Consider the following 18,015-nt stretch of genomic DNA (forward strand, 5'->3'; position numbering starts at 1 on the left):
TATTCTTCATTTGGAGTCATGTTTCTGTCCACTGGATGGATGTTAATCCAATATTTACTCTTCATTAACTCTGTTTTTGGTCTCCACCAACTTCTGAGGGAAATACCTGTTTAGATAATCCATTGTGTTCACAGGCTGGTCCCTGTCTGTCTGCTGTTTGGTGCTAAGTAGGTTTTTACAGTGAAAACAGCTGTCTGCTGCGACGGAAAATGACACAATGAGAGAGTAAAGATGAGAGTTACAAGCTGTGAAGCCAAAACAATGAGCTGAAAGACACTTCAATTTAGGAACCACAGAGTTGAATGATGATATTCTGGACGGCACACATGCTGCTTTCAGCATCTTTTTACATAATTAGTTAGTTGGTTATTATTCGGTTCAGTTCTTGGAGTAAAATCCTGTCAAGCAAAGGTGAATTTACAGACACAATGACGGGACGTCCTGTAAGTGTGGTGTTACTTCAATGTCCTGTTCTGAGTCTCATAAGGTTAGGAAATGTCACTGTTTGGTTTAACTTTCCACCAGTCTCTACTATCAGCTGAGTGTTTGGGACATTGAGGTCAGAGACATTAAGACTCCTGCACTTCCGAGTTACATCACACTCCCTGACTCCACTTTGAACGGAGTAATCTGCTCTTATTGCAAAATGCACAGAGGAGTGAGGATGTCTATACGTGCACACGGACCGCAGCTACGAAGGATGATGAAAAACACTAAGATATTTTCATGTCTGGAATCTTTGGCAATTTGTGTATCATATAACCCAGATGGCTATCAATTCCAACACCTCATTAATAATGCAGCCTGTGCAGCAAGGCTTTGTTCCCACTCCCTCCTCCCCCGAATCCATCCCAACCTTCATTTCTTTGCTCATTCAATATTGGAGGCCAAGAAAACTGTAAACAGTTGAGAGCCAAGGTGCGGCGGTTGCATGTGTGTCTGTGTGTGTGTGCTGCTTTGGATTCCTCTTACAAGGAAAGCCTGATGCCTACACATAACAGATGGCGATCCTCACCGTCTACACTCTAATCCTCAATTGTCAGGAGGATCACAGCCCCGTACGAGTTCCCTCCCTCCCTCCCTCCCTCCCATCCCACTGAGATAGAAGTCCCATGTCAGTTATTAGAAAACTGTGGTGCTGAGACCCTTGCTGTTGGGATACAATAACATTTGGATGATTCTGTTTGGTCCGCTTATGGTTGCTATTTGATGGCATATATGTTACAAATCAGAAAATCAGTCAATGAGACACCCATTTTAGCAGGGGCTGGTAAACCTATTTAGTGGCCACGGTTATACCCTGACAGATCAAACAAAGTCTGTCTACCCATTACTCAACTAGCTCAGAATAGACTGACTAGACTGACTAAACAACTTCTGAACCTATATTTTAAGTTTTGTTTTTTTCTGTGACATTTATTTAAAAGCAGAAAAGGGATAACAAAAACACAATTTGTGTGCAAAAATTAATTACACATTTTGGGAAATACAGTTATTTCCTTCCTCGCCAAGAATTGGATGAGAAGAGCGATACCATTATATTTTTTACGCCAGTACCACAAGTACCTGGTTAACTTAGTTTAGCATAAAATCTGGAAATACACATAATAACCACCGACCGTTAGAGACGTGTGTGTTATTCTAGTCGCAGCTAATGTAGCATCAATCTGAATAAACAGAGATGAGGAGTGGGCTACAGAGGTCTGGTAAGCTCCTTCTTCTTTCAGTTTTTCATTTTCAAACTTGTATGGTCTTCAGCTCCAACTGAGACTGACTCAAGTGACATCACTTGAGGAAATGTATCAGATTTTGTGCAGCTTGCTCTGGAGCCAAAATATATTTTATACAACCATTTCACATGCGGTAGTACTCCGTGCACAGGAAAAACGTGAAGAGAGTGCTCCTTTGGGCGGGGGAGATGTGGTAAACTGTGTGTGTAATTACTCTCACTGACAGAAGGGGGAGACAAATACTCCTCACTGCAGGTTTGACAAAAAGTATTAAATTTACATGCAAGTGATATAAGGATGAAAGGTCATGTAAGTCATCAATACTGCAAAAATCTACTGATCTAAGATGTGTAATCTATCAAGTTAATTGTGTGGTAGTATGAAACCTGACTGCACAACAACTCATCTTTTCTTACTGTCTTACTTCTCTTTACTACATTTAGTTCACTTAATATAGGAAAATAATATAAATAATATAGGAAAATACATTTTAAAGCCAGGTATGCACTCTAGTTGATGTCAAGTATTACATTATACTGATTTTTAAACACCAAGATCCAAAATAATTGCATTACACCATTTATTGACAAAGTGCTCATAATACCTTGAAACATTATCTAAAGAGCCCTTAAAACAAATGATTCAATGAACTGATTTTGGAGAGAAAAGGCCTCTTTCACGTTAGAAATACTCCTCCGTCTCACACAATTAAAGGTCTGAACAAAAAGCACTTGAAGCAAGGGTCAGCTGATTAGATCAGTCAAGGGCTGCTTTATTCATCCTGTAATTATTCCACTGTAATTATACATTATAGGAGTACTTACATACAATGCAGACATTTGTGTTCTGTTTGACTCGAACAAGGGCAGAGAGGGCTGAGGGCGTACCATCCCTTTTAGGATGCCCGTCCTTTGGGAGGATACGTGTCCAGGAAATCCTCCGCTAGTCCATATGTCTAAATCAATACGAAGGCTTCACAGGAAGAAGCATCGGTATAATGTCTGACTAAAATGAGCAAAGCTTTTGGACAGTGAGAGGGAACAATTAAACCATTCAAAGCAAGAAGATTTCAAATAAAAACGATACTTTTGCTGTTATCATTATTTTAATCAACATTATTGCCTTAATGTGATATGCTTTAGTATTATGCCACCAATTAACAGCATGCACAATGAATAACTGTAGCCAATATATGCAATTCAATTTGACAATGCCCCCAATATTGCCCCTGTACTTGCCTGTATTCGATCAAATATGCACAGAGATCGTCTTTCCAGTAGATGGCACAGTTTAACTTGAAAGAACAGATCCTCCAATTTCATCACTCAGGTTCTTTGTGTGACCCCCATGCTGTTCACCATACAGAGGATGAGCTAGACACTGTAAGCACCTGAGAAAATAACAAATACATTAATCAACAAATAATGAATGAATATACAAATTAAGTGAAATGACCAGGTGAACACAAAAGAGTCACATTGTCCTCTCCCTCTCCACACACACACACACACACACACACACACACACACACACACACACACACACACACACACACACACACACACACACACACACACACACACAAACGCAGTCTTGTGTAACTATCCACTCCTCTCTCCCTTCCCCCTTCCCTCCCTCTCCTCGCATCTCTCCCTCACACACACTCACCTCTCCATCCTCCACAGCCCACTAGAAGCTGTGCATGGTAGACAGCTCCGCCAGGCAGTAAGTGGAGACTGAGCTGAGCGCACAGCTACAGTCAACGATCTTCTCAGGCCATGTAAAAGACAATAGTGGATCTTTTTTCTTTGTTATTATAACAAACGCATAATACCAATGCTTTAAAAGCACTACCCATGTTTTTTTAATCATCGGGATTTACGCGCGCTCAAGTGGCCATGGCGCATTTTACGCACTGCAGAAATAGTGTTTTGGAGGCTCAAACAAACAAAAACATGGATTAAACAGCAGGTCATTTTCCCGTGTACTTCAGGAGAACTCAAATGGCGGCACTTCGTAGAAAATTTGGTGAAGACTACCAGGTGGTTAACACAAATCGGGCTAGCACTTTTTCTGCTCCGGTTAAGAAGAAACGCCAGCGCTTCGTGGACAAGAACGGACGTTGCAATGTGCAGCACGGAAACCTCGGTGGAGAGACCAGCAGGTACCTGTCTGACCTCTTCACCACTTTGGTAGACCTAAAGTGGCGATGGAACCTCCTCATCTTCATCCTGACTTACACGATCGCTTGGCTGGTCATGGCATCGATGTGGTGGATCATCGCGTATATCAGAGGAGACATAAATCACGGCCACGACGAATCCTACACTCCCTGTGTGGCCAACGTTTACAACTTCCCCTCAGCTTTTCTGTTTTTCATCGAGACCGAGGCCACGATCGGTTACGGCTACCGGTACATTACCGAGAAGTGCCCGGAAGGCATCATCCTATTCTTGTTCCAGTCGCTGATGGGCTCCATAGTGGACGCGTTTCTCATCGGCTGCATGTTCATAAAAATGTCCCAACCCAAGAAACGCGCAGAGACGCTGATGTTCAGTCAGGACGCCGTGATTTCTCAGCGAGACGGGAAACTGTGCCTCATGTTCCGTGTGGGCAACCTGCGTAACAGCCACATGGTGTCCGCACAGATCAGGTGCAAACTCATAAAGGTAAGCGCTCCAGAACTCTGGTGAGAACTCCCTGAAAACTAACCGAAGTGTGGGAGCTGACTTGAAGGGAAGCACATGCTGTTCACAGACCTACACTCTAACCAGTGAAACAATCAGATTCAATCATTACACGGAGTTACATGAAAACAAACATGTAGTATAATTGGCTTATAATAACTGTTGCATGGAAAAATCAAAGTATTGAATACTGTTGGCCTTTGCAAATGTTAAAAACATCCATTTCTGCACAATGACTGGCATCTGGCATCTCTGAAAATGTTTTATTCCACTTACTTTCATCTGAGCCCACACGAAAAGCAATAGTTGCATTTTACAGGGTTAGATTAACTATATTTTTAAATAATAAAATAATAAAGCTTAATTCTAAGTAGGCCCCAATACACAATATACATCATGTTAAACAAAACAGGCTTATGGTAGCATTACCATAATCCTTCAGCTGCAGGATGGTGAGGCTGACTGATGCTCCCAAACCACCGAGATAAGACGATAAAGGCTGCTGGGCTCTGTGAGAAGCGCTGCAGTATAGATGGTTGACGCTGCGTCCGGCATCAGTGGTGACACCTGGACAGATAGGTGTGTATCAGGAAGTGGACGTGGCAGAGATATGGCCCCCTGAGGACGAAAGTTGTGCTCAGTTAATCAGCAGTGAGCGGGAGCTTCACACACTTCCACAGATCACTGGAGTCAGTAAAACAGCACTCCTGGGAGAAAGCATGCAGGCATAAAAAGTATTTATGGCACCCATAAAGAAATGCATTATCTTCTTTTTCTTAAAGGGGTATTTTTTTTTACATTTCTCTCCCCTGCGATATAAAATTACACAACAGAAAAAAGGACAATAAACTCGGCTGTTTTACTCACAGCTGTGTGTTTGAATCCAACTGTGCCACATTGGTCACCCACTGAAGATTTTAGGGGAATATAGCCGATTAACCTCACACTCTGAAAACAAGCAGCAACGCAAAAAAAAAAAAATGACCACAAGCAGTAGCAACATCGACCGGCTCCTCTTTTAATTATTGTAATAGAGCCCCTTTCAGCCACATCTATGTTCAATGTGCAAAATGGGCCATAAATAAGACAAACAGCATTGGTGAGGTGCTTGGAGATTGTTTATGTTTCTTTGCAAAGCCACAGCACAGCGTTGGTCAGCTTAATGATGCATGCAGACAGGGAGGACCGAGCTATTCCACAGTTACAAGCATGAAGGGAGAGAACATGCCCCGTAGGCATAAAGTACAATCACACATGTCACGGGCACGTTAACTCTCAGCATCTCAATCACACTGCCTCCATCTGTGCAACACACCATTGAGATTGTGAATTTTACCCCATCAGCGCACACACAGCACAGGAATAGGCATCCAGAATAGAAAAAGAATTATCTGGAGGATTATTGTACTTTAAAATGAATCGTATCAAAATAATTACTGAGGCTCAGGGATTTAAAAAAAAAAAAATTATACTGTATAGGGCACTCTCCTTTTGCCTTTCCTTCTGGACTGCAAAAAATACAATCAGCATAAATTCCAAGATCTCTCTGACAACCCCACATTTCTTTTTTCACTCCCTCTCACTCTGAAATACAAATAATACAGCATCCACTGTGTGCTCCTTAGTAGGTTTTCTCAGTTTTGCTCAAGGGGTTTAACCTTATTCTTTCGCTTCAAAGACTCTCACTGAGACAGAATGTTTGCAGCAGCTCTGCCAGAGAACACAAAAAATAAATGAGTCATTGTGCATGAACAAAGACGGTATTTAGGCTGAATGTACCTTTGCATATTACACATCTTATAAATACCCTCAAACCCCAGAAAATATTCAGTGTATTTCCTGTGAAGAAATGTTGGTGGTGCTGTTGAACTGCAGCACTATTCAAGTCATACCATATCATACACATTACTCAGGCATAAATAGGCAGAGGAAGAATTTGAATTTGTATAGAAACTGTGTGTGTGTGTGTGTGTGTGTGTGTGTGTGTGTGTGTGTGTGTGTGTGTGTGTGTGTGTGTGTGCGTGTAAGCATCTAAACCAGTGAACAAACATCTCTCTCACATAAAATCTAACCAGATGCACCCAAACTCTTCTACAACCAAAACTAAACTATTCACGTAGGTGTGATTTGACAACAGGTTAGGTGTGAACCCATTCCTGTGGTTGGTGATGTTGATGTTTAGTGCATTGCAGTGTAAGATAAAAGTAATGAAGTCTTTCACTCCCTAAGTGCTCAAAGCATGGACCACTGACCTTCGCTTATAACTGGCATTCTTACGTTTTGGTATACCATTCTCCTCTGGTTATTATCTGCCTATTAGCCACACTGCTCACCAAGCTCAGTTCTGGGGTCGGTTGGCTTGGAGTGGAGGAACCGGACGGGGGAAAAAAAGACAGATCCTTCATATCTGAACCAAGAAGAATGTCATCAATGTAATGGAAGTGGAATTCCAACATTCCTGGCATCTTAAAGACGGACATCTCAAAGTCTGTTGAGTCCTGGACACCTTGCAGCAACATGCTCACTGCGAGCTGGAACACATCAGAGGAGGTGAAAAAGCTACAAGTGTATAATTGAGCCCTCTCATTTTGTCCAGTCTTAGTCGCACCATCACTATAACTGAAATCTACGGAGCGTTGTCGGGAGGCAAGGCCTGTTCAAATGGAGCCACTTGTTGAGGCTGCTTTGCTTGGACACCAGACCTCTGCTGGACTGTCGTGGATGATTACAGGGTGACAGCAGACATCAGGGGAAAAAAAGGGAGAGACAGACCATTGGAAGCTGTCATACAGAGTTTCACCATAAGCAGTTGAAATGCCGCTTTGCAGGGCTGCATCCATGACAGCCTCAGAGGGCATCCTGGTGGAACATCCTCGCTGGAAATATGAATCTGGTATTACTGGGAGGGCGGGGAGAGTGAAGGAATTGATTGAAAGTGATGGAAAATGGTGAAAGAGCTGGAGAAAGGCCCACAGTAACAGAAGGGAGACATAAAAAGAATTGCCAGCAGATTTTCTTTTCTTAATATTTACATTGTGGGACTGGTGCCTATATCCATTCTATATCTCCTCGGAGGATTTGCAGGGTGGACTATATACAGTATCCACTACAACTGGAATTGATTTCCATTTCTTATCTAATAAGAATAGAGATGCAATTATACTATCAGGTTGTGGAGGGCTGGAGAAAGGCCTTGAAGCCCTGCAGTCATTGATTAGTGAATCCCAGAGGGAGAAAATCTTAAGACTCTGGACGGCTCACACTCCTCTCTCCTTTGTATGCTATATGGGAGGCTTTTTTCTGTAGAAGTGTGCATGCTCTAAATACACACACACACACACACACACACACACACACACACACACACACACACACACACACACACACACACACACACACACACACACACACACACAATCTTCTTAAGTTTTCTTTTCAGGACATTCAAAGCAGTGTGAGGTGGAAAGTGATTTATTTTTTATATTTATTTATCGGAGTCAGTAGACTGAAGTCAGAAATAATGCATTTTTTTTTCTGTTTTATACAAACACTACATCTTCTGACTATAATAATCTATGAGCCATATTACAGTATATTCCATGCCCAAGTAGAATTCAGAGAGGCAGCACAGTCACAACAAAACACATTTTTGGCCAAGAACATTGTGACACCATTTCTGTCACAACGGCCGCTAAAGTAAGTCAGTAAGGTTCACATCGAAGAATCAGAACACTTCCCATGGAAGGAAACAAAACCCGAGCATAAGACATCAAAAGTACATTTCAGGCAGTTTCATCCTGCAGTGATATTTTATAGTTAAAAAGCTTAAATTAATTTCTGTTCATTTGTATTGAATTTGTATTCTGCTTTTTTCGTCGCAGTTTAGTTTTAGTTTCTCTTAAAGGATATTGTTTTTATTTAGTTTAAGTTTATGACAAAACTTGTTCAACAGTACACAACCAGCAGCCCCCGACATGGTGTGTAGTCTTGCACGGTACATGTTAAACCAAGAGAAAGTCCGCTCCACTTTGGATTTTCTAATTCCTTTGACTCTTGATTTGACCAATTGATCTTCCTGAGTTTTTTTTTTTTTTTTTTAAATATTTATTTATACCACTTTGGTTCAGAGAATACACTTTACAAATCAACAGTACATAAGTGGGTTTTTTTTTTTTTTTCCCCTCCCATCCCACCCGATGTCTCCTCCACAAACGAAACTACCAAACAAATTTACAAAACAAACAAAGAGATAAAAAAAAGAAAAGTAAATAAACAATAATAAATAAAATAATAATAATAGCAATCATAATAGTAACAATGTATATGTATAATAATAAAAAAAAAATAAAAAAATGAAAAAAATAATATTAAATCTTTTATCCAAAATCACATTATCAGCATGAGCACATATATAAAGCAGTTAGAAAAATATATATCTTAGTCTAATGATGTACAATTCATATTCTCAAAATGCAATATAAGAGGTTGCCAGTGTTCATAGAATTTGTCGGTGGATCCCCGAAGTGTAAATTTGACTTTCTCTAGCTTCAAAAATGTCATCAGGTCTTTAAGCCAGGAATCTTTTGAAGGTGGTAAAGGGTCTTTCCACTGTAAAAGAATTCGACGGCGAGCTATCAAAGATGAAAAAGAGATTACATTTTTCTGTATTGAATTCAATTTAATCCTAATTCCTGGAGTGCCAAAAATGGCTATCTCTGGTGATGGTTCAATGTTCAACTCCAGTACTTCTGTTAGAAATGTAAAAAAAAATCTCCAATATTCTTGACAAGACCAAAACATATGGGTTGAGTGAGCAGGTGCCTGAAAACATCTGTCACAAGAATCCGATACACTTGGGTACATTTTTGATAATCTTTCTTTAGTATAATGAGTCCTGTGGAGCACCTTGAATTGGATAAGGGTAAGTGATGCACAGGATGAAGATGAATTTATAGTATTAAGAGCTTTATTCCACCATTCATCTGAAAATGAAGTACCCCATTCCGATTCCCATTTTGTTTTAATCTTACAAAGGGCAGAGGGAGTCGCTGTTAATAATATATTGTAAATAGATGACAACTGTCCTTTTAGTAGCCGAGAAGTCATATTAAAAAAATCAATGCCAGAGGCTACTGGAATATGAGGGAAAGCTGGGGTGTTATGCTTAGCAAAGTTACGGATTTGGAAGTAACCATACATATCCGAACTCTGGAGGTTAAATAAGGAGGAAAGTTGAGTGAAACTAGCAAATATACCGTCCACATAAAGGTCACACAGGGAAGACAATCCTAACTTACACCATTTAGAAAATCTTGGATCAGTTCTGGCAGGTTGAAACAGATGATTATTACAGAGAGGTGTGGCCAAGGGAAGACCTCTCCAGCCAAACTGTTGTCTAATTTGCTGCCAGATGTTTAAAGTGGCAATGACTATTGGATTAGAAGTAAACTGTCTAGGTTTAGAAGGGAGGCTACTACACACAAGGGCTTTCAAAGAGGAAGCATGGCATGAGTTAGTTTCTAGATGGATCCAACTATTGTCTGCACCTGTCATCCAGAGGATAATTTTATGTACGTTTGCAGCCCAATAAAAACATTGAAAGTTTGGCAATCCAAGTCCCCCTTTTGCATGTTCCCTCTGTAGCAAAGTTTTACAAACTCTTGGAGTTTTACCTGCCCATATAAAATTTGAGATGATTGTATCTAATTTGCGGAAAAATTGCTTTGGTAAAAAAATAGGTAAACACTGAAATAAATAAAGATATCTGGGGAGAATATTCATTTTAATCAAATTTACTCTGCTAGCCAGAGAGAGGGGTAAGTTATTCCACCTCTGTAGATCAGCTTTTACTTTAATGGTTAGAGCTTCAAAATTTTCTTCAAAAAGTAAATTAATTGATTTAGTAATAGTAATTCCAAGATATTTAAAGCTAGTAGACAATTTAAAAGGAATATGAACTTGAGATATTCCCTGAGCTAGTTGATTAATGGGGAAACATTCACTTTTTTGAATATTTAACTTATAGCCAGAGAAGGCTCCGAAAGAGTCGAGAGTGGCTAAGATGTAAGGGAAAGAACTTAATGGGTTCGTAACATAAAGAAGAAGGTCGTCGGCATATAAAGAGACCTTGTATTCTGTCCCGCCTCTTTCGATACCAGAAAAAAAATTATGATTTTTCAAAGAAATAGAAAGGGGCTCAATGGCTAACGCAAAAAGCAGTGGGGGTCTTCCTGAGTTTTGGCTGAATCCTGTGAAATGTTAGATGGCACAAACTTTGTAAATGTACTGAGTAGGCAGAAGGTACAGTATGTGGCAGAGGGGAAGCCTGTGTGATTGGGCTAGCTTGTCAGTCGACCTGATTGCCTACAAGCTCCTCCAACCCCCTCTCCTGCTGCTGATTGATGAGGACCCGGCAGAGCATGGAGTTGAGCCGGGAAGGAAGATCAAGCCACTTTGGGTCGAATCAATTTTATTTATCACCTGTCTTCATCCATAAGCATCATTCACGAACACTGAAACGCTCCTTTTGTGTGCATGAAAGAAAATTGCGGTGCCCGTTAATGATTGCAGGCAGCTTACTGGGCTGCTGAGTAGTCAGATGTGATAGGTCGATGTGTTTGGGTGCACGACAAGTGTTTTTGCTGCACAATTTCCCCAAAAGCATTGGAAATTGAATAAAAAGAAAAGGTCCCTGTTGTGATACATCAGAGCTCAGGGAGAGAAATCTGTTTGTTTGTTGGAGTGTGATATTTACATGAAAAAAAACAACAGTAGACAACCTCAGCTATCTCAGGATCTGAGCGCAGAAGAAGCGTAGGAGAGTGCCAACGGGGTCTGCGTAAGGAGCTTTGCCTGTCAATGTTTGCATACAGTCATCCATCATTTTAATCTTCAGTGGCAATGACAGAACGTGAAATGTAGAATTGCCCTTCGCCAACATTAGGAAACCCACATCCACCCACACAGTATTCAGCGTCCTGTAAGCACCTGAACAATGACACGCAAGTGCTTCTCTGACATTAATCCAGAAGAGCAGCTGATTGATATTCACAGTTCTCTGGCAATGCAAAGCCTGTTTACTCACACTTCATTCACAGTTGGCTTCTTGGGGGGATAAAAGAAAGGGGGATGTCACTGGGAGGTCAGGATGAAGTGGAGCTGTGACTGGCAGCTGCCGCACTGCAGGAGTAGTTTTGATGATAGAGAAGGCATGTACCGCGGCTACCAATGCAAATACTACGAAGATTACTTTAACACTTAGCTGCAAAGATTGCCTCGAAATTATGGAAGCTAACTTTGTTACCACATTCACACCAGAAGCCTCTGACACCGCTCTGTATTAGTCAAATGGGAGATGGGTGATGTCACAATGACTACGTCCAGTTCTTATAAATAGATTATGATGCTACCATCAGGACAGGGGACAAATATTTCAGTGCATACGTTTGTTTGTCATAATATAATATTTCACATCTGCACTTCCACCAGGTGTGAAGAACTCTTGCCATATGTGCCGGTAAGCCTCCTGGAGCTCTTTAGAAAAGACCGACTTCCTGTTTGGCATGACAGCTAACCATGAGTGTTCTGACAGGTTGTGTCATAGCAACCTTGACAACGACACACTGATTGATTGATTACCACACATACAGATGAATCAGTGTTGTATTCATACGGGTGGTGCATTGTTTATGTTTTTATAATGGCTTAGGTAACAATGAGTGGGACAATACATGATAAACTTCAATACAAGAGCTGAAAAAAGTATTACATTATTATTAATATTTCAATAATAACAACTTGGTACTGACTGTTGAAAGCTAGGACATTCTTGTGTTTTACAGATATTTTCAGGACTTGGAACACCCAGCTTGAAACCGGGACAATCCTAGACAAACCTGGACGTATGGTCACTATCATCATATGCGGCATATACTGCAATTTAGCATGTCTGGCTAACAATATTTTATATTTTTCCCCTCCATACTTCTCTTTCCTTTTCATTATTTTCATCTGTTTGCATCATTTACTCTGATGTAGCTGTCATGAGCATTGATTCTTTTTACAATGGAGACCCATTGTCAACCAATTCACTAGCTAGCTGATGCTAGTCCACTTTGCTACATCTAATCAAATCTGGCGTAGCAACTGAAACCATGGTGGACTGTAGGTACAGTAACCAATAGAAGGTACAGTGTGTGCTGATGTCAATTTATATTTTAGTATATCACATTTTGGGCCTGAACAAACATACCTGGATGACACTGACTCAGCGATAAAGGCTGAAAGAGGAAACCGCCTTTGCAGAAATAATGTGTCGATTATTTTAAGATTAACGAGAACAAAAGATACACAAATGGCTGAAAGGGTTGTAGTGAAGAGGGCGGGACTGTGTGTGTTTATGTGTGGGAGATCATTATGAAACTGTGTATGGTGGAGGAATAGTGTGTGTGTGTGTGTGTGTGTGTGTGTGTGTGTGTGTGTGTGTGTGGGTGGTGGGCGGCTAGTGCCCAATTATTGGTTGGAGTTGAAACAATGAAGAAAAAGAGAAGTATAAAAATTACTTTTTGCTTTTCACTTCTTTAGGAGTAAATCAACTCAACATTATTTTTGTTTCCCCAGTAGGCAGAATTATTTTGATGCTATTTTAAGTAGAAACGACAACCTACTGCTACGTTACAACATAATCTTATCTCCTCGTTAACTTTATCTTGACCTTTAAAGGTCGGATTATTTTTTAAATGACACATAAATAACCATTATTTGTAACTATTAAAATATATTAATACATACAAAAAGCTTTTCTGACAGCAGGATGTCATTTTAAGGGAGCGTGCGGGAAAGGACAACACAGAGACGGCTAAGTGAGGGAAGCAAACAAGAAGAGAAAAGGTGAACGGATTGATTGGACAGATTACGACAGGAAAGGAGAAAATACATCCAGGACCTCGGTGCTGAGCTCCAACGTCATCTGGGCAATTAAATGCTTCCGCACCAGTTAACTCTGTAGGCAAGTCCTGTCCAAACACAGCTTTCCCGTACGTCCGCCTGCCAGTTCTTCTAGAAATCAATGGAAAGCGTCAAATCTGTGGCCAGTGCAAACAGGGCTTCTATAGAAATTCAAGAGAGAAAACATCTTCCAACACCTTAACAGGAGAGTGGTTTATATATATTTTTAGAGAATCAACCCATCAGACCTTTGGACTGAATGTTGAGGTTCTTGTACTTCTTGCTGTAGCTCTATTTTCTGCAACATTTTTTACTTAGCCTCACCCCAACAGCAAAAGGCAAATGATGTATTAACAATTGAATAATACATCATTCATGTGCCATGTTTCTGGAGAATAATGCTTTTATTTTTGATACTTTAAATCCATTTTGTTACTTAGACTTTGTGATGCATTTGTGATGAAATGCACTTGTAATGGGGTGATTTTACATTGCGCTATTACAAGGAACTTGTTACTGGAATGAAGATTTGTGTCGTCCATTAGATGAAAAGAAGACATGCGGTGCCAAATAAATCTAATCTTTTCTTTTCTGTCTCTTTCTATATTTATTTCACGTTCTTGGCTCTTTCCTCTGTCTTTGTCCACGTCTCACTCTCTCTGTCTCTCTCTCTCAACTGTCTTTCAGTCTCGTCAGACACCCGAGGGCGAGTTCCTGCCTCTGGACCAGTGTGAACTGGATGTTGGTTTTGGGACGGGTGCAGACCAGCTCTTCTTGGTGTCTCCTCTCACCATTTGCCATGAAATAAATCCCAAGAGCCCCTTTTTCGACTTGTCCCAGCGCTCTCTCATGAACGAACAGTTTGAGATTGTCGTTATCCTCGAGGGCATCGTGGAGACCACTGGTGAGGGATTCTCATCAAAGTTAAACTTTTCCCATCACTCCTTCCACCTCTTTCCTTTTATGCTTTTTGTATCTACTTCCAAATCATTCTCATTTCTTCCTTTCTTTAGTCTTCTCACTCTCAATCTAAATGTAAATTCCTATATTAATATGGACCCACGGAACACTCCTATCTAATAGATACTCGTAATCTAAACTCTGTGAAATCTCATTTCCCAGCCTTCTCAGTTTGGCATATTTGAAGAACACACAGCAGCCGAAAACAGTGAGACTGCATACATGAAACTGACACCCTGATTGAATTATGAGGGATATTTTATTACTACAGAATCGGTTTATGCCCATCCTATGCATAATAAAAGCCCATGGTCATAGATGCGTGTGTCATTTTGATGAATGGTTTTAGTCGAAGTTCCACTCCCATTTTTCAGACGATAACAGAGCAGAGGTAATTCTGAGCTTGTGAGACATTGTTATACAGCCGGCGCTGTAAACTACAGGCAGCCATGCTGGTACTCTCAGTGACAACACTGTTCTTTCTGTTGTATATGTAACAGAGAGACGCTTCCCTCAAGTCCAAGACAAATAAATGAATCCTCTTGTCTTTTTAGCTCCGCTGCTACCGATCCTCCATAACCCTCACTTTGCAGCTGCTGTAGGAGAAACCACAGAGCCGAATAGGCTTAGTCGAGGGGACGGATCAGCAGGGAAGCATAGAGCCATGCAGACTGTGCTCCGCTGATAATACCATTCAATCGGGTGAAGCCACAAGTTTAGTGTCCCAGTGCTGTGGCACTCGGAGGAGTAAAGGAGGGAAGCTCCGGCAGTGTCACGTTCAATGGCCACGGTATTTCGTCATTCTTACACTAACACGCATCCCATTAACCTGGAGGTATCCCCTCACATCCAGCAGCTGCTGACACAGCTTTGCAGCTGGTTAATTGTCTGCCTAACTCATGGCAATTATTTTTCAAGCAGACAAATTATAATGCAGTCACACTTGTATTTGTCAGTTTTAGTTCACGTCTTAGAGGCAGTGATACTGTTTTTACATGTCAGATAAAAACAGAAAGAGACTGGTGTTTGAGTTTTGATTTTCCTCAACACTGTATGTTCTATAAACTAGGCAAAACATCATCACCGTATCGACTTAAAACCTCTTTGTTCGTAAAGCTGTGGGAGTCACTTAAACAGACCAGGACAGAATGTGAACCATTGAGTATAGGGTAGTCAACATGCCTTGGGTCTAAGTCCCTTGACTCTTTTTGCTCTGGCATATCAACTTCATCTATAGGCTACACTTTCATCAAGATGCTGATGACACACACCTCTCTAAAATGCCTTCATTTACATTACCAGATTCAAATAGAGTCCCACAAAAGTGCAAAGCATCATAATGCACTCCGTAAATAATTCCAGTAAGGCTGCGGCCAGGAATTTTACATAAAGACTTCTCATAGTTTATATAGTTCTGCTGAGGGCTTTTATTTTTATGCAAGATGCTGTAACATTAACCAGCTGCTTAAATACCCATATGACGCCTGAATGATGAAACAAAAGGGGCATGCCTGTCAGGCTCTAAACCCACAAGCCCCACTGCACCGGCATTACTGCTGCTTTATTTATCTACGGTCAGCAGAAATATAGTCATTGTCCTGGTAAGTGAAAAGAATACAGCTGGAAATGATCCTGGACTCACCCTAGTGATTAACGCTCTGGGCTAATTAGGAATAAAAATGACCTTTGTGTAAATGTAGAACTGACTTTTCTGTGGATGAAGATGAGTAGTGAGCCTAGGATAGCATTCGGCTATGACATAGCATTACACATATCCCTCTACGGGAGTGTAGGCAGAGCCAATGTGTCAGAGAATATGGACTAAGTGCTTGTTGATCGACCTCTGACAAACATCCAAATATCAAGAACATTATTTAAGAGTTCAAATGGAATAAATGTGTTTAAGATGAGTGCAGGCTGTCATAATCCTGTATATAGCAGACAATAAGGTTACTAAAAAAACAATAATTAACAACCGTCAAAAGAACATGCTATCAGTTTGTCTTTGAGATGAACAGGCCAGTGCAATTCACAATCTACACTACAAGTTACAATACATACGTGTACAGACAGGACCCGGCTCTTGACATTGATGTATTGATGTGTGAAAGGCGTTGGGGGACTGCATGTGATGTTGACCAGATTTAACCTGGCAATTATCACCACCAACACAAGCCACACTGATAACAAGCATGGCTCACCTCTCACCTATATTAAGGGCACACAACAAGGAATCGCTCAGCATTGCATGGAAACAAACAGCTCTGATTTGACCTCTAGGAAGGATTTTTTTAAGACGGATAATATTACTTTGTAAAATGGTACATAAAGATGTCCTTTATCTCATATAGTTATTCTATTTTAGTGCATTAGAGGTGACATGCGTAAAATATGAAAAGACATAGAATAGTAATAATGTGTATCTGGATCCTGAACCATTTAGGAAACAGCAAGAATCCTTCCCATACAGTAAATCACTTTATCCAATCTCCAACTGCGACTAAATGGGACTCGGTGGCAGATCCCACAGGAAGGAGCACGGAGCGTTCCTTAAGCAATAAAGAAGAGCAGAGCAGAAAAGAGATATTGGGAAGGAATGCTGCCCTTTCACATTCCTCCTTATCAGCCAATAATGGGTTTATTGGAGCTAAACCCCATTTATTTAATAATAATAATACCCTGTCGCTCTCTTGTAGGTATGACATGCCAGGCACGGACGTCATATACCGAGGATGAGGTTTTATGGGGCCATCGCTTCCTACCGGTGATGTCCCTCGAGGAGGGCTTTTTCAGGGTGGACTACTCTCAGTTCCATAGCAACTTCGAGGTACCTACACCACCCTACAGCGTCAAGGAGTATGAAGAGAAGAATTCACTGCCGTCACCTCTATCCACACCCACCCCCGCACTGACTGAGAGCCACAGCGGCCGGCGTGACCGGGTGTTTTCCGTGGATTGCCTCAACACTTCAGACGAAAGGAGGGGTGGGACCGGTGGTCGCCTGCCGAGCAAGCTGCAGAGGATGAGTTCCTCCGGGAAGGAGGACTTGCAGAGGAAGGTGCTTCTGCTCAGCTCCCAGCACTCAGAGAAGGCCTGCAGCACAGGAGACCTGCCCCTAAAGCTGCAACGCCTCAGCTCCTCGCAAGGACCCGAGACAGATCGACTGCAACTCAAGTCCCTCAAGGTGGGCTTTGAACCCATGACCCAGTCTACTGGAGACCTGTACCAGCACAGCCTATTGCCCACGCCCACACTCTCCTCTGCTCCGGTCCCGATGCACAGCCCACTGCTCTCAGGCGGAGGGAGGCCAGAGGACAACCTGCCAGCCAAACTGCGGAGGATGAATGCTGACCGTTGAAACCCAGACAGGACCACAACAACAAGTTCCCACTGACCTCTGGCTACAGACAGACAGGATACCCGCATGGAAACTGATACAGTGATGCACTTGGAGTCTTTCGTAGGAATTCTGACAATTTATTGTTTGGTTTTGTTTCTAAAGACACAACCTTTACTGGAATAACTGTGATTTCTGTGTTTCATAGCGGAGGCATTCATGCAGGCTAAAACAAGAAAGAAAACACAAACTTCATGCTTAACGCACACTTTATCATTCTGCAAGAGTTGTGCATGTATACACTCAATCGTTGTATGCATCACTACACTTAATAGTTGATCTTAGTTTTCTCCAA

At 41.3% G+C, this 18,015-nt stretch overlaps 1 protein-coding gene and 1 long non-coding RNA gene across 2 annotated transcripts; one reads left to right on the plus strand and one right to left on the minus strand.

Moving 5' to 3' along the window:
- Positions 1 to 2,794: 2,794 nt before the first annotated feature.
- Positions 2,795 to 4,292, minus strand: LOC311030617. The gene is made up of 3 exons (XR_014599002.1): positions 4,153 to 4,292; positions 3,399 to 3,500; positions 2,795 to 3,120 (listed from the first exon to the last, which is right to left on the minus strand). It is a non-coding gene; the product is annotated as an uncharacterized lncRNA (long non-coding RNA).
- kcnj19a (potassium inwardly rectifying channel subfamily J member 19a) lies at positions 3,542 to 17,684 on the plus strand. The gene is made up of 3 exons (XM_084036499.1): positions 3,542 to 4,399; positions 14,051 to 14,267; positions 17,020 to 17,684. Exons 1-3 carry the CDS (start codon positions 3,734 to 3,736, stop codon positions 17,679 to 17,681), a joined length of 1,545 nt encoding a protein of 514 aa, XP_083892625.1. The 5' UTR covers positions 3,542 to 3,733; the 3' UTR covers positions 17,682 to 17,684.
- The last annotated feature ends 331 nt before the right edge of the window (positions 17,685 to 18,015 follow it).

The sequence above is a fragment of the Eutrigla gurnardus genome (genome assembly GCF_963514095.1).
Source record: "Eutrigla gurnardus genome assembly, chromosome: 20".
NCBI lineage: Eukaryota > Metazoa > Chordata > Actinopteri > Perciformes > Triglidae > Eutrigla > Eutrigla gurnardus.

What these genes read in the sequence shown, in the direction of transcription:
- kcnj19a (XM_084036499.1), top strand. Translation starts at nt 3,734, where the DNA reads ATGGCGGCACTTCGTAGAAAATTTGGTGAAGACTACCAGGTGGTTAAC. An exon ending in TCAGGTGCAAACTCATAAAG is followed by an intron (nt 4,400 to 14,050) that starts GTAAGCGCTCCA and finishes ACTGTCTTTCAG; the next exon opens with TCTCGTCAGACACCCGAGGG. An exon ending in GGGCATCGTGGAGACCACTG is followed by an intron (nt 14,268 to 17,019) that starts GTGAGGGATTCT and finishes GCTCTCTTGTAG; the next exon opens with GTATGACATGCCAGGCACGG.